This window comes from Limulus polyphemus, unplaced genomic scaffold (assembly GCF_000517525.1).
Source record: "Limulus polyphemus unplaced genomic scaffold, Limulus_polyphemus-2.1.2 Scaffold52, whole genome shotgun sequence".
In the NCBI taxonomy this organism is placed as follows: Eukaryota; Metazoa; Arthropoda; class Merostomata; order Xiphosura; family Limulidae; genus Limulus; species Limulus polyphemus.
In genome coordinates, this window is record NW_013665662.1 from 918,188 (window position 1) to 930,989 (window position 12,802).

Sequence of the window (12,802 nt, forward strand, 5' to 3'; positions counted from 1 at the left end):
GTACTCATTTATTGTGTTTCGTAACAAAACCATGTCTCAGCTGTACTCATTTATTGTGTTTCGTAACAAAACCATGTCTCAACTGTACTCATTTATTGTGTTTCATAACAAAACTATGCCTCAGCTGTACTCATTTATTGTTTTTTATAACAAAACTATGTCTCAGCTGTACTCATTTAATGTATATTATCCTTTATTTTCTACTCATATGCATTCTCTTTTACGTGATTATTATCTCCTGTTGCAGGATGATAATAGAAATGGCTTAAGATAACTTAAAACTATTAGTTTTAAGAAAAAAGAAAAACAATATTCTTCTGAGAGTAATTCCACGGATACGAATTAAATATTAATATTTCAGAGTTATAGTTACAGAACATTTTTTTTTATATTTGTATATTTCAAAGATGGATGACGATTAGAAACAGTAGAAAAATGTTAAAAATTACATATTTCAAATACTCAATGCAAATATTAAGAAAGTAGTGCATTAAAAAACTGTTTGATGTTAAGCGCAAAGTTACACAATAGGCTATTTGTTTTCTTCACCCTGATATTTAGCGTTATAAGTTTTCAGACGTAACGTTAAGCTACTCCAAGGGTAATGAAAGTGTTGTAAAAATAATGAAAAAATAACCTCTATTAAATGTAGGTAAACCTAAGTTAGAAGGCAGTGTATATTTAGAAATATTAAACATTTAAAAAAAAATGTTATTTCGTTATAGCAGACAGATCAAATTGATTTAAATATGTTTAAACGTTTAAGATTTTCTTTCTTTTTCTTCTTTCTGTCATGAAGTGTAAAACATCTGATTTAAAATGACTTGTGGTGTTTAAAAATGGATATCCAATTCACATTTTCATACTTCAAAAGAAACAAGTGAGTACTAAGATATGGCGCCACTTGTATGAGCGTATTGGTATTGCTGTATCTTTTCGTATTCATGGCGCCATCTATTAAAGATATAAAACTAAAATATACTTTCTACAAAATATGTTTTCAAGGATCGCACGTGACAAAATTCGTTATAAAATAAAAATATGTTCAACCGCCAAAAGTTCAAGATTTAGTCAAGGGGAAAAAAATGGAAACTTCAATAAATGTCAGTTATGCTTTTCAGATGGCGCCACAAATATATCTTTAGTTTCCTGTGTGGGTGTTTTCTCAATTTTCATACACCTGTTTCCTCTTACTTATACAGGCGTTAAATGCCCTTAACAGAATTCTTATTATTTCTTCAGAAATCATAATTCAGCCACAAATATTCTTAATAAACTAAATTTCGCAAAACTGGATAAAACTAATTTCAGAGTTAAATAAATCATGATGATGTTATATCTATATTTTCCCCGGGCCCTCACTCGCACCACACCTTTATAATTCTGTAAATAAATGTTATGTATTCAACTCTACGGGATAATTAGCTTTTTTTTTTCATTTTCAATGAAATTCTCATCATAACAATCATAACCATAGCAGTTTGTTGTTAAGCGCAAAGCTGCACAATGGACTATCTGTACTCTGCCCATCATGGGTATTAAAAACAGATATTTAGCCTTATAAGCCCTCAGACTTACCGCTAAGTTTCCGAGATGACAGACCATGGTAGATTATGCATAAATAATCCAGATTTGAAAAAGTACATTAAATATTGTTTTAGTTTCTTCAACTGAATAATGTCTAGTTTATCAGTTTTGTACAAGTGCTTTCGAAAAGCAGCAATGAATACCATTACTAGTAGTTGAGCGAAGTAAGTGTCAGATAAATAGTAGAAACGTAGTATGGCTATTATCTTGGTAGTGGCCATAATTTACACATATAGGGTCAGTGGTAACATCAAAAATAAATACAAAGAAGAAAAAATAGCATTTTATTTAATTAAAACATGTGCTTTTAAGATATTAGCCTATTTCTAGGCAAGAAAAATAACTCCGAACCATGTTATCCACATTACATTTGCTACTAAGTAAAATATTATTATTGGTCTCGAGGTTTTACAATTGGCACATAGTTTTTAGTGAAATGTTATACTTACGATTTAGGCTACTTGTGATACCATGTTGTAGAAATAATAGTACAATATCAAGCAGTCTAGTTTTAAGTTACTAAAATAACGTTCACTTTAGTTACAAGATACTGCAGTTTTAAATATGTTTTAGTTTTGCCTATTTTCAAATACTATTTTTTTTTCTAATTAGTCTTTCATAACATCCAAATTATCTTTGTAAAAACTTCACACTCAGATTTTACTTGATGCAACAGAAGCCCAGAATTGTATTTTCACTACTTTGGTTGTTATCCAATTACCACCAAATCCGGATCAGGCATAGTCTATTGATTACCATACCATGTTCAGATTGTGAATTCGAGGGTTCGTGTATCACACTTTAGGGACATTGGTACTTATGACAGTTCCGGTGAATGCCGTTGACTAACTGTCTTCCATTTAGTCTATCAGTTTAAAATTATAGATGGTTATGAGCATATAACCCTTTGAGTAGCTTTGCGCGAAGCTTCCGAAAAAAACATCATCAAATCTACTATTTATAATTCGTTTAGGATAATGTAACAGGTTTCACACGCATACGGTAGTTTTGAGTCATTTCATTTGATGACGATTTGCTCTTCAAACTACCTTAAATTGATGAAAATTTTTTTTTCCAATATGAGTCATAACCCATCTCCTAAAACTTCTTTCATACCATTGTTGACTTTTTAAAGCTCTGAAAGTTTATTGGTTACATAACTCACTAGTAAAATCTAATTGGCTAATAATTTACATATGAAGTACACTAAAGTAAAAAACTAAGTATTATTTCGAAATTGCTAACGTAGATTACCTCTTACATGGAAACTTTTACTTCTAGAACATTTCGGGTATTATTTAGAGGTATTCTAAGCAATGCAGACAAAAATAAATATTTGGGCTAAATGAACTTGAAATAAGCCAAAACGTCGTTCTTTATAGAAACAAGCAGTAAAAGTGCATTTAACTTTTAAGCCAAATATGTTTTTTTTTTATTCTTCTAGTGCTGCTGCCATCTATACGTAAGGAATAAAACTACTATTTTTCAGTAACACAACATTATTAAAAGAATTAAAATACCATCTTACAACATTATATGACAATTTAATTAGTTATCTTTCTCTGTAAAGTAATTTGTTTTCAACACGCGACACTTTTTATATTCCATGATTTTAGATTAGGACTTCGGGTGTTCTCAAATAATTTAAAACATAAATATTATGTTTGAACGTTGAAAATTGCCAAAGCACTGGAAAACAATAAGCCAAGCTTTTACGATAAAAATCACGTAAAATGCTGATTTTGTTTCAGATTCTTCTTAAGTTGTCCATTTTGGATTCCAAATCAGAGGTGTGTAAAATCGCATTACAGATCTATCTTGTGTTTTCCACAAGTTACTGTCCAAGAAGCTTTCCAACACTATAAGTTGCCAGTTTGGCTGGACGATGAAAGACAAAAGTTTCAAAAGGGTGACTAATTATGTGTCAAGTTTTATTTGCATAGATTAACTTTTGAATACCCAATATTAACATCGTTTTCAGCTTATTTGACCAATTTTCGCATCTTATATTCGACTAGGACGCTTTTTACTTCTTTCTTCTTTTTCTTCTTTTTTAATATCTGCCAAGATCTGCTGGTATGATGGAAACCTGTTCTCGTGACGGGTCAAACAAATACTGGCAGAAATTAGTAAGATGCGATAGCATTAGCACAGCTCAACGTAACTAACGAATTGTTGTCAAAGGGCAGGCCTAAGTAACTGTTGTGAGTATGTAGAAGCAGCAACGTTCATATTAATTATTCCCTTTTGGGCAGGCACTCGATTGTCATTGTTATAACAGTAATTGTTACGACTAGTGTTCAAATGCAAATATGTTTAATAATTTATTTACAATAATTTAAAATAATTACATTGTTCTTGTAGATTTAATGCAGTTGTAAATCTTGTCTATATGGTCTCCATCTTCCGATAAAACTATTATTGAAAGAAGAGTTTGTTTGGAATTAAGCACAAAGCTACACAGTGTGCTATCAGTGTTCTGCCCAGCACGGGTATCGAAACTCAGTTTCTAGCGTTGTAAGTCCGCAGACATACAGCTGTGCCACTAGGGGGCTCAAAGAAGAGACCAATAAGGCAGGTAACAGACTTCTGTTTGTGGAAAGAGACTAAAAAAACGCACCCTTAGACTGAAAGGTCTTGTTTTGAATTTCGTAAAAAGCTACACGAGCGCTATCTGCGCTAGCCGTTCCCTAGTTTATGGAAGGCAGCTAGTAATTACTACTCACCGCCAACTGTTGGGCTACTCTTTTACCAACGAATAATGGGATCGACCGTCACATTATAGCGCCCCCCACGGCTGTAAGAGCGAAGATGCTTATGGGATTCGAACCCGCGACCCTCAGATTGCGAATCAAATGCCCTATCCACCTGATCGTGCCGAGCCTATAGTGTTGGGAAAATGTATTCCACATATATAGGATGGGACAGTCTGTGGCTCGACGTTCTGATAACAGTTTAACTATAGTTTTAATATATTTTAGAAAAATGTATCGTAAATTTCAATGGTTAACTTTAATTAAATAGTTTATTTTTGTTATTATTTATATACTTTTATTATAAAACTGAGTTAAGTCTGCAACACATAATGTTAGATTAGATATGGTGTAACCACCCGCCCAAACACAATACAAACTAATGTGAGAAGCGTGTACATTTTCAGGTTACTTTGTACATTAAATATGTAAAGTAGAATTTTAACTTTTTTTCAGAACTTTGAGCAGTGTGTGCTTTCAAGCGACCCAGAATGTACTTTCATTGATGGAGGGATCTACAGTGTATTGCTTCTTCCATACTTCTGCGGTCAGGACAGAAGATGTCTGTAAGATTTTGATGAACGTTTCTAGGCCTAAATGTCTAGCTGTTACGAATTTTAGAGTATATTCTAATGTACAAATTTAGGTCTAACCACTCGCCTTTCCTGTGTCCTACGCTCTCGTTTGGAAGTTAAGTCTATTCCCTTTTACTAGTGTGAGACAGTAATTAGTGTTTTATAATTAAAAACTCTTCTCGAAAAACCAGTTGATAAACGATTGATACAGAGAAAGCACTATCATGTGTATCATAAACATTGAATGTTACACTGTTCACATTCCTCAACAGTGTTTTCATAACGTATATATGTATATACTAGCTGGAGTACCCGTCCCCTGAACGGAAGTTATGTAAATTCTTGATTAATGAAATGTTATCTTAGGACATGAAATTGTAAAAAACGCCCATCAAAACCGCAAAATGCAAAACTGAAAATTTATATGCATCTCTCCATAGACCCAATGAACCTCCATATCAAATTTGGTGAAGATACATCTACAGGGGGTGAAGTAGTGGTAAAAAACGCCCATAAAAACCGCAAAACTGAAAATTTGTATATATCCCCGCATGGACCTAATGAACCTCCATACCAGTTTTGGTGAAGATCCATCCACACCCTGCGAAGTAGTTACATGGACTGACAACAGACAGTACTATTATATTTATATAAATATATATGCGTGTGTAGAAGGTTCATATTTATGAATAGACCTAAAAATTATGAAGAGCGTTCCTGACGAGAAATCTTTATTTGGTTTTCATAAATGTTTTATTTCTGATGTTTAGATTTTATGTTTAAAACAGGCATACTGGTTAAGTTAATATCATGAGACATGCAGCTATCATTATATCGTATAAGTCATAGGGCGTTTATTGCATTAATTTGTTGCTAACAGACGTTTTTAGTCGTAAAATCCGATCAGCAATACTTGGAATGTTATAACTTCAAAGTATTATACACTGAGGCTATGTCATGTTGGGCTAAATATATAATATTGTATTCAAATCAATTAACATAAAAAAACCCACAAGTACTGAAAACGATCGCTATTTTAGACATAAATTAAAGAATAGTAATATGTCTCAACTTTGTTTTAATAAATATTTGCTATGCTTTCCATAGGATCCACAATCATCCCTGGGCTCTATGGCAAGCTAAGCAGAACATTCAAAGATTTTATCCTGTGGTAGGTGTGTTAGAAGATATGAATACTACTCTGATTGTTCTAGAGAATACGTTACCTCGTTTCTTCCGTGGGGCCTTCAAACTGTACCACAATACTGGTAGGTATGTTTCAGTATCAACCATGTTCGTAGCTGTACCCTTTTTGTTCCCATTTCTGTTGAAAGATAGGATTAGAATCAAATATGGCAAAACCATTACATCTTAGAAAATGCAGGAATTTTGGTTGAGTTTCTCTGTTCTGACGGTTACCTTATTGTTTCAATGTGTACTTCCTATGATATGTCTCATATTTTATGACTGTCACACACCAAATATTAGGTTGCATTGCCATTGAGTTTTCATCTTATGGTATGTAAGAATAATAATACTGGCAGTGCCTGTTGAAACAATTCATCGGTTATTTTCATAAAATTGTTAGATTAAATATAAAATGTGCAGTCAACCCAATCCCTTGGATCAGAGCGTATATAGAATATGATTGTCTAGTGGGCCGTTTACAACAGTATTTTATAATTTCATGTGTTATTTCAATAAGGAAAATTGTATTGTATTTTTTTAAACAAGGGTGACTGACTGCAAAGCATTGTTGCCAAAAATGTTTGGGTCTCGATGCAATGGGTACATCGAGCACATTAGAGCGCTCAGGTTCACTAAGTAGCCACTGGGATTTTTACCGTTGGATGCCACCGTTCCTTGTTATTTTACGGAGCGCAATAAAATACTAATACCGAAGTGAACACTTTTAAACAATTGTCATTTCTATAAGAAGTGTCAATAAAATCATGCATTTATATATAATATTGACATGAGAAAAATATACATAAACCGAACAACAGCATATTTATACTCAAACACGTTCCTCTTTTTTTATTCGTTTTTTTTTCGTTAATACTCCTACCTTCGAAATACTTCTTTCACTAAGTTGACGGAGGAAGTCCAGTTTTTAGCGTGAAATTCTTTCCCAAAATAGACGTTTTTGTTCTTTTTTTTTCCTCAGGTTGACCGTTCAGCACATAAGACGACTGACCGATCGATGTTGATATCGATATGATATGAAATTTTCAGAATTGTAAAAAATGAATAACATTCTTGTATTGTACTCTTGAAAACAGGCATTTGATATATGATTTGTTTAAGGTTAACCGTTCAGGAGACATAGCGTGACAGACAGACAGATATTTGGCTATAATATAATAATATACTTATATATTTCCATGCTAAAAATAGCAATTCTGTGTATCAAAACTTTTATCATCAACATTGTCAATGACTTACAATTCAAACAATGAATTTTTTGTGAGGTTTAATATGTGATACATTATAATTTTTTTTTAATTTGGTTGGGGTGGTTTTGTTAGTTATATGATTTGACTCGTTTGGCATTGTACAGTTTGTAAATGTAATAGGTTGGAATAATTTTTACCTTTGCACTGTTTCGGCAGTATAATAAGACAGGGTAATTTTTAAATCCTGTAGGAGTTGAACTAATACAGTTTCACCAGCGTAATATCTTATTAATCGATAGGTATGGTCCTTTGAGTATTGAAGCTTTTACATTAATGATATATTGATGAGAGCACATTCAGTAAAGTTTGCCAATAACATTTAACTTTTGGGTATTTCGAGATGTATTGAGAATGTTATTACAAAATGACTTCCATCAATTGGGAAGTTGGACAAATATTTGGCAAATGATCTTTAATTAGTATAAACACTAGGTTGCGTTGCCAGTGAGTTTTCTTATAATATGTAGATATAATGATACTAGCAGATGCCCATTGAAACAATACAATGATTACTTTCCTAAAAATAGTAATGAATAAATATAAAATGTGCAGTCAGCCCAATCCCTTGGATCAGAGCGTATATGCAATATGATTGTCTAGTGGGCAGTTCACAACCATCTTTTGTCATTCCATGTGTTATTTCAATAAGGAAAATTTTATTACGTTTGTTTTTACGCAAAGTAGACTGACTGCAATGCATTGTTGGCAAAAATATTTTGGTCTCGATGCAATGGGTGCATCCAGCACAATAAATTAGGTGTTTAATGTAGATGAAAGCATACTCGATAGCATGACTGAAGAAGTATACCTTGGTGTAGCATTGGGTAAGTTACTCAAGCCATCAAATCAGTGCTCTGTGCTAGTAGTGAAGTTAATAGAATTTGAGAAGTGCTTATATAGATTTATCACAAGTCATAAAAGGTAATAATTTATTTCTACAAATCACTAATTAGACCTCACTTTTAATACTGTGCAGAGTTTGATCTCTTTATCTGAAACAGGATATTGAGTTATTGGAAAAAAATTCAGACGAGGGTTAATGGGATGATTCTTCTTAGAAATGAAAAGTTATTTTGTAGAGATGGTTAAAATCTGTTAACTTATTTTTTTTTGAGACAAGAAGAGTAAGAGGTGATCTTAATGAAGCTTACAAGATTATATGGGAGATTAGTAGAATAAAGACCTCTGTTCTCCGTGTGCTGTACTATAAAGATAATAGCACGAGAAGACAAAAGTTTAAGGTTTGGAAAAGACAGGTTATCCTTCAGTTAAGACAGTTTTATTTTTCTAATATGGTAATTGATTTATTAAATGAATTGCTACAAGCAGTATTGGTGGCCAGAATATTACAGGAATTTAGAAGGGAAATTGATAAAAAAATAAAGGGTGGGTTTAAATTTTTACTTTTCTCAAGAGTTGGTGTGAAAGGATAGCCTTGAAAGATCAAATGGCTTCCTGTTGTTTGTATGTTAATTGCATATTTCATTTTTGAAACGTAAGTAAGGCTACCAAATTTATTGGTTTTATACATATTTAGGCTACTTTACACTTTAAGTGTTGAATAATATACACCCATTGTTTTAATGTAAACCTAGTGCTTCTATTTCTTAAATATGTTTTCAGTATATGTCTGTTTCTTATAGCAAGAGTTATTTTTAAGCAGAAAGAACAAAAATGATGTCATTTTACTTGTGTGTTTCTCATAGGAAATCGAAATTGTTAAGTGAAAATAATTAAGAAACACAAAGTTTAATTTTATACGACTGATTTGGTGCAAACTTAAATTCACATGTGTTGGGCTTAACTCACCATATAGTTTTAACAATAAGCATTTATTTTAAACAGGGAATTAATTCAAACAAACTAAATGTAGAAATATGTGGAAGTTATGGATTATAAGTTATATTTACTTACAATCAATAATGCATCTTAATTTACAGAGATCCGCCGTAACCAAAACACTCGTAAGAAAGAAGTAGCTGAAGAAATTAAAGATGTAAAAGGAGGTGGAAGTTATAAGCTATACTTACTTACAATCAATAATGCATCTTAATTTACAGAGATCCGCCGTAACCAAAACACTCGTAAGAAAGAAGTAGCTGAAGAAATTAAAGATGTAAAAGGAGGTGGAAGTTATAAGCTATACTTACTTACAATCAATAATGCATCTTAATTTACAGAGATCCGCCGTAACCAAAACACTCGTAAGAAAGAAGTAGCTGAAGAAATTAAAGATGTGTTGCGTGCCAATTTAACAGCAGAGTATGAGTTGTACTTTTTCATCCAACGTCGACTACGTCAACAACTACATGATATCCAGATGAAAAATAAAGAAAAAAAGTACGTCAAAAGTAAAATTAAATGATGATTTTCAGTTCAGTTTCATTTTCTATATTAGAAAATAACTTTATACTGAAATTCAGCTATTTAGACAAGTGACTTGCATACTCAAGTTAGGGTACTTTGTTAAATATCTGTTTTGTAATATAACCTTAAGGTTACTGCAGCACTGTTAAGTAGTAAAGTGAAATTTAAAGAATATGTTTTGTTTTGTGAGGTTCAATCCTTAATGGAAAACTGAAGCCATTTTAGGGAATACTGAGACAACATCTATTGAATCCTGAAATGACATTTCAAGATATTTATTTGTGTCTCATCGTGTAACCTACAACTACTTTCAGAAACCCATTTATAGAGATAATTTTATTTTCTCTACAAACTATACGGCCCTCTCCAATTATTATTTAATCAGAACTACCATCTTTGTTATTATTAGTTTTCATTTCAGTTTCGTCTTGACACAGTATTCTTAAGAATTTGTTTTTAATTCTTGCTTAGAAATGTTTATCAATAACTCAGTCTTATTTTAACAAATAACAGATAAACAGAATTGTAAATACCGACATCTCTGAAACGAGAAAAAAGATTTGTTACCTAGCTGGATCTTCTACAGATTCCCAACTGAACTATTATAGGGTATAACAGTTCTAATATTTCATTAGTAAATTGATGACATGTATACATTTCACAATAAAATTTTGGATGCAAAAAAAGTCTCGTTAAGCCTTTTTTTTAAATCCAATATTCAGTAACAATACCAAGGATTAAGCTTCATGTACGTGACAAATTGTGACCAACTTTAATTCTTCCTGTTCTCTTCAAAAACAGAACGATTTTTAAGACTTCTTGAAAAATCCATTATTTTACCTACACTCCGAAGAATTAATTAACCACTGATGATTTACATTTATTGACCACAACGATTAATCAAAGCTCCTTCAAATACCAATTATGTCAGTTAAAAAAAAAGTTAAACCATGATTTTGTGTTTGAAATTTTAACCATCATCAAAAGTACCTTTCCTTGTAAGAAACATCAGCTAAGTTAATTCCTCTTAAGAAATGTATTATTCCACATAAAATCCCAATATTGTTTTGTTTGGCAATATTGTTTTCCACTTGTTTATTTTTGTAACAAAAGATCAATTAAAGTTAAAATCAAATTAATAAACTGCAAAGTTTGTCTATAAATAATTAAAACATTCTTTCTGAAGCCATCTAAAACCACTCTGTATGTTTCGACAATACTTTAATCCTGACATATTCTGTCACTTTGTCTTGAGAGCTACAACAACCATTGTTTCTTCTCATACCAGTTGGGCCTGGTGGTTAGGGCGCTCGTGGATTCGAATCCCCGTCACCGAACATGCTCACCCTTTCAGGCGTGGAGGCGTTATAAAGTGATGGTCAATCCCACTATTCATTGGTAAAAGAGTAGCCCAAGAGTTGGCGGTGTTGACTAGTTTCCTTCCCTCTAGTCTATCACTGCAAATTAGAGACGATTAGCGCAGATAGCTCTCGTGTAGCTTTGCGCGAAATTCAAACCAAACCATATCAATCCGGTTTTGCAGTGGGTTTCAGGCTTCATTGTAAATAACTATGGTCAACCTCCATTTCGTTTTGTTAATTAGTTTCCTAGCTTCTGCGAAAAACAACAACAAAATACATTTTACGTGACTTTCCTTTATTCCAATCATGGATAAAACAAAAGCATTTAGACAGCATACATTTAACGTGTTACAAATGGGAACTGAACATCTGTTTATCTCCATTTAGTAGCCCCAGGTATTTCATTAGTATTCTACACTTCATATTCAATACACTTGTCATCTAAGATCACCACGGACGTTTTACTTACAAGTTATAACTGGTTATTCATAGTATTTAGTATCACAACTACTTTTTTTCTCTTCTTTGGACAACGTGATGCTAGGGCAACATATTAAGTTGAGAACTTTGCACGTATATTTAATGCGATGTTTTCTTACTGCGCCAAGAACTGTTATTCACATGTCCAGTAATTTCTTAGCCAATTTCGTGCTTACAAAGATCTTATCACAAGTTACATTATAGATACTGTTTTTAGCCTTGGGTTTTGGTCTCTTGTTTGTCCTTCTTCTCTTCTAATATACACTCTCATATTATGAAGCCAGGATGTGTTACTATCACAATATGCGCAAATCTTAATGGTGTATTTTTTGGTTTGCTTGAAATATATTGTTTGAAGGGGTATTTACCATAAAGTGTGACTATTTGCCTATCAAAGGCCACATTTTCTGATGTAAATAACTGCTGGGGAGTCTGCACCCTATTCACTGAAGATGTTTTTTATAGCCTCAAATTTTTCCACTGCCTTTTTATCAGTATTATCAAGTCAACTTCCCCTTCCTTTCTTATATATTTCAGTATTTTCTTCATAATGTATTTTATCAAGTAATACAATGCAGATATCGCTGTGACAGTAATTCAATGTGCATACCTAACTGGACCTGGTGTTTCTTTGCAAGAGTTTGCAGATGGTTTTCTTCTAGTTGGCTACTCCCTCGGTGTTGTAAACCACCCAAGTTCTTCATCAGTATCCAGGCCCATACGCAGAATGTTTGAAAGGGAAGTTCTAATTTGTGTGAAGTACAATTAGCATGCAAAGCATTCTAATACACCAGGAATCTGATGGTATGCCCACAGAAAATGTGAAGCCAAAAAATGTTAATGCTTCATCAGAAAAATGTAGATTATATAGAAAACGTTAAATACCATAAGCACCTGCGCTATAGCTATGTAAGCATATTTTTTTTTTACTTCACAAGAATACGGGACTCTGGCGAACCCCCTCTAGTCCCCCAGCGTACATGCGTGGTATCATCATAACTTTTATTATTAAACTCGTTTTCTTCTACCGGTGTATCACGAGAATTTCTATTAACACATAAATTACCTTAATTTTCACTACCAGATGCCATATAATCATTACAACCGAGCTCATAGTCATCTTCAGAATTTTATTGATTTTTGTACGGATTTAGATAGTAAGTTTCATATATTTACTAACATTCGTAGTTCTTTCTGCAAGAATATATATAAACTAAATATTT

At 32.6% G+C, this 12,802-nt stretch overlaps 1 protein-coding gene across 4 annotated transcripts in view; it reads left to right on the plus strand.

Moving 5' to 3' along the window:
- LOC106463401 (uronyl 2-sulfotransferase-like) overlaps window positions 1–10,424 on the plus strand; it is a 25,191-nt gene extending 14,767 nt beyond the window's left edge. Inside the window, exons 8-10 of one of the 4 annotated variants that reach the window (XM_013923426.2) lie at window positions 4,797–4,906; window positions 6,023–6,183; window positions 9,552–10,424. In XM_013923426.2, coding sequence (XP_013778880.1) covers window positions 4,797–4,906; window positions 6,023–6,183; window positions 9,552–9,736 — 456 coding nt within the window. In that variant the 3' untranslated portion in view covers window positions 9,737–10,424. Of the gene's footprint in view, window positions 1–4,796; window positions 4,907–6,022; window positions 6,188–9,311 lie in introns of all 4 variants that reach the window. The other 3 variants (XM_013923434.2, XM_022391155.1, XM_022391162.1) reach the window with 3 other exon arrangements.
- The last annotated feature ends 2,378 nt before the right edge of the window (window positions 10,425–12,802 follow it).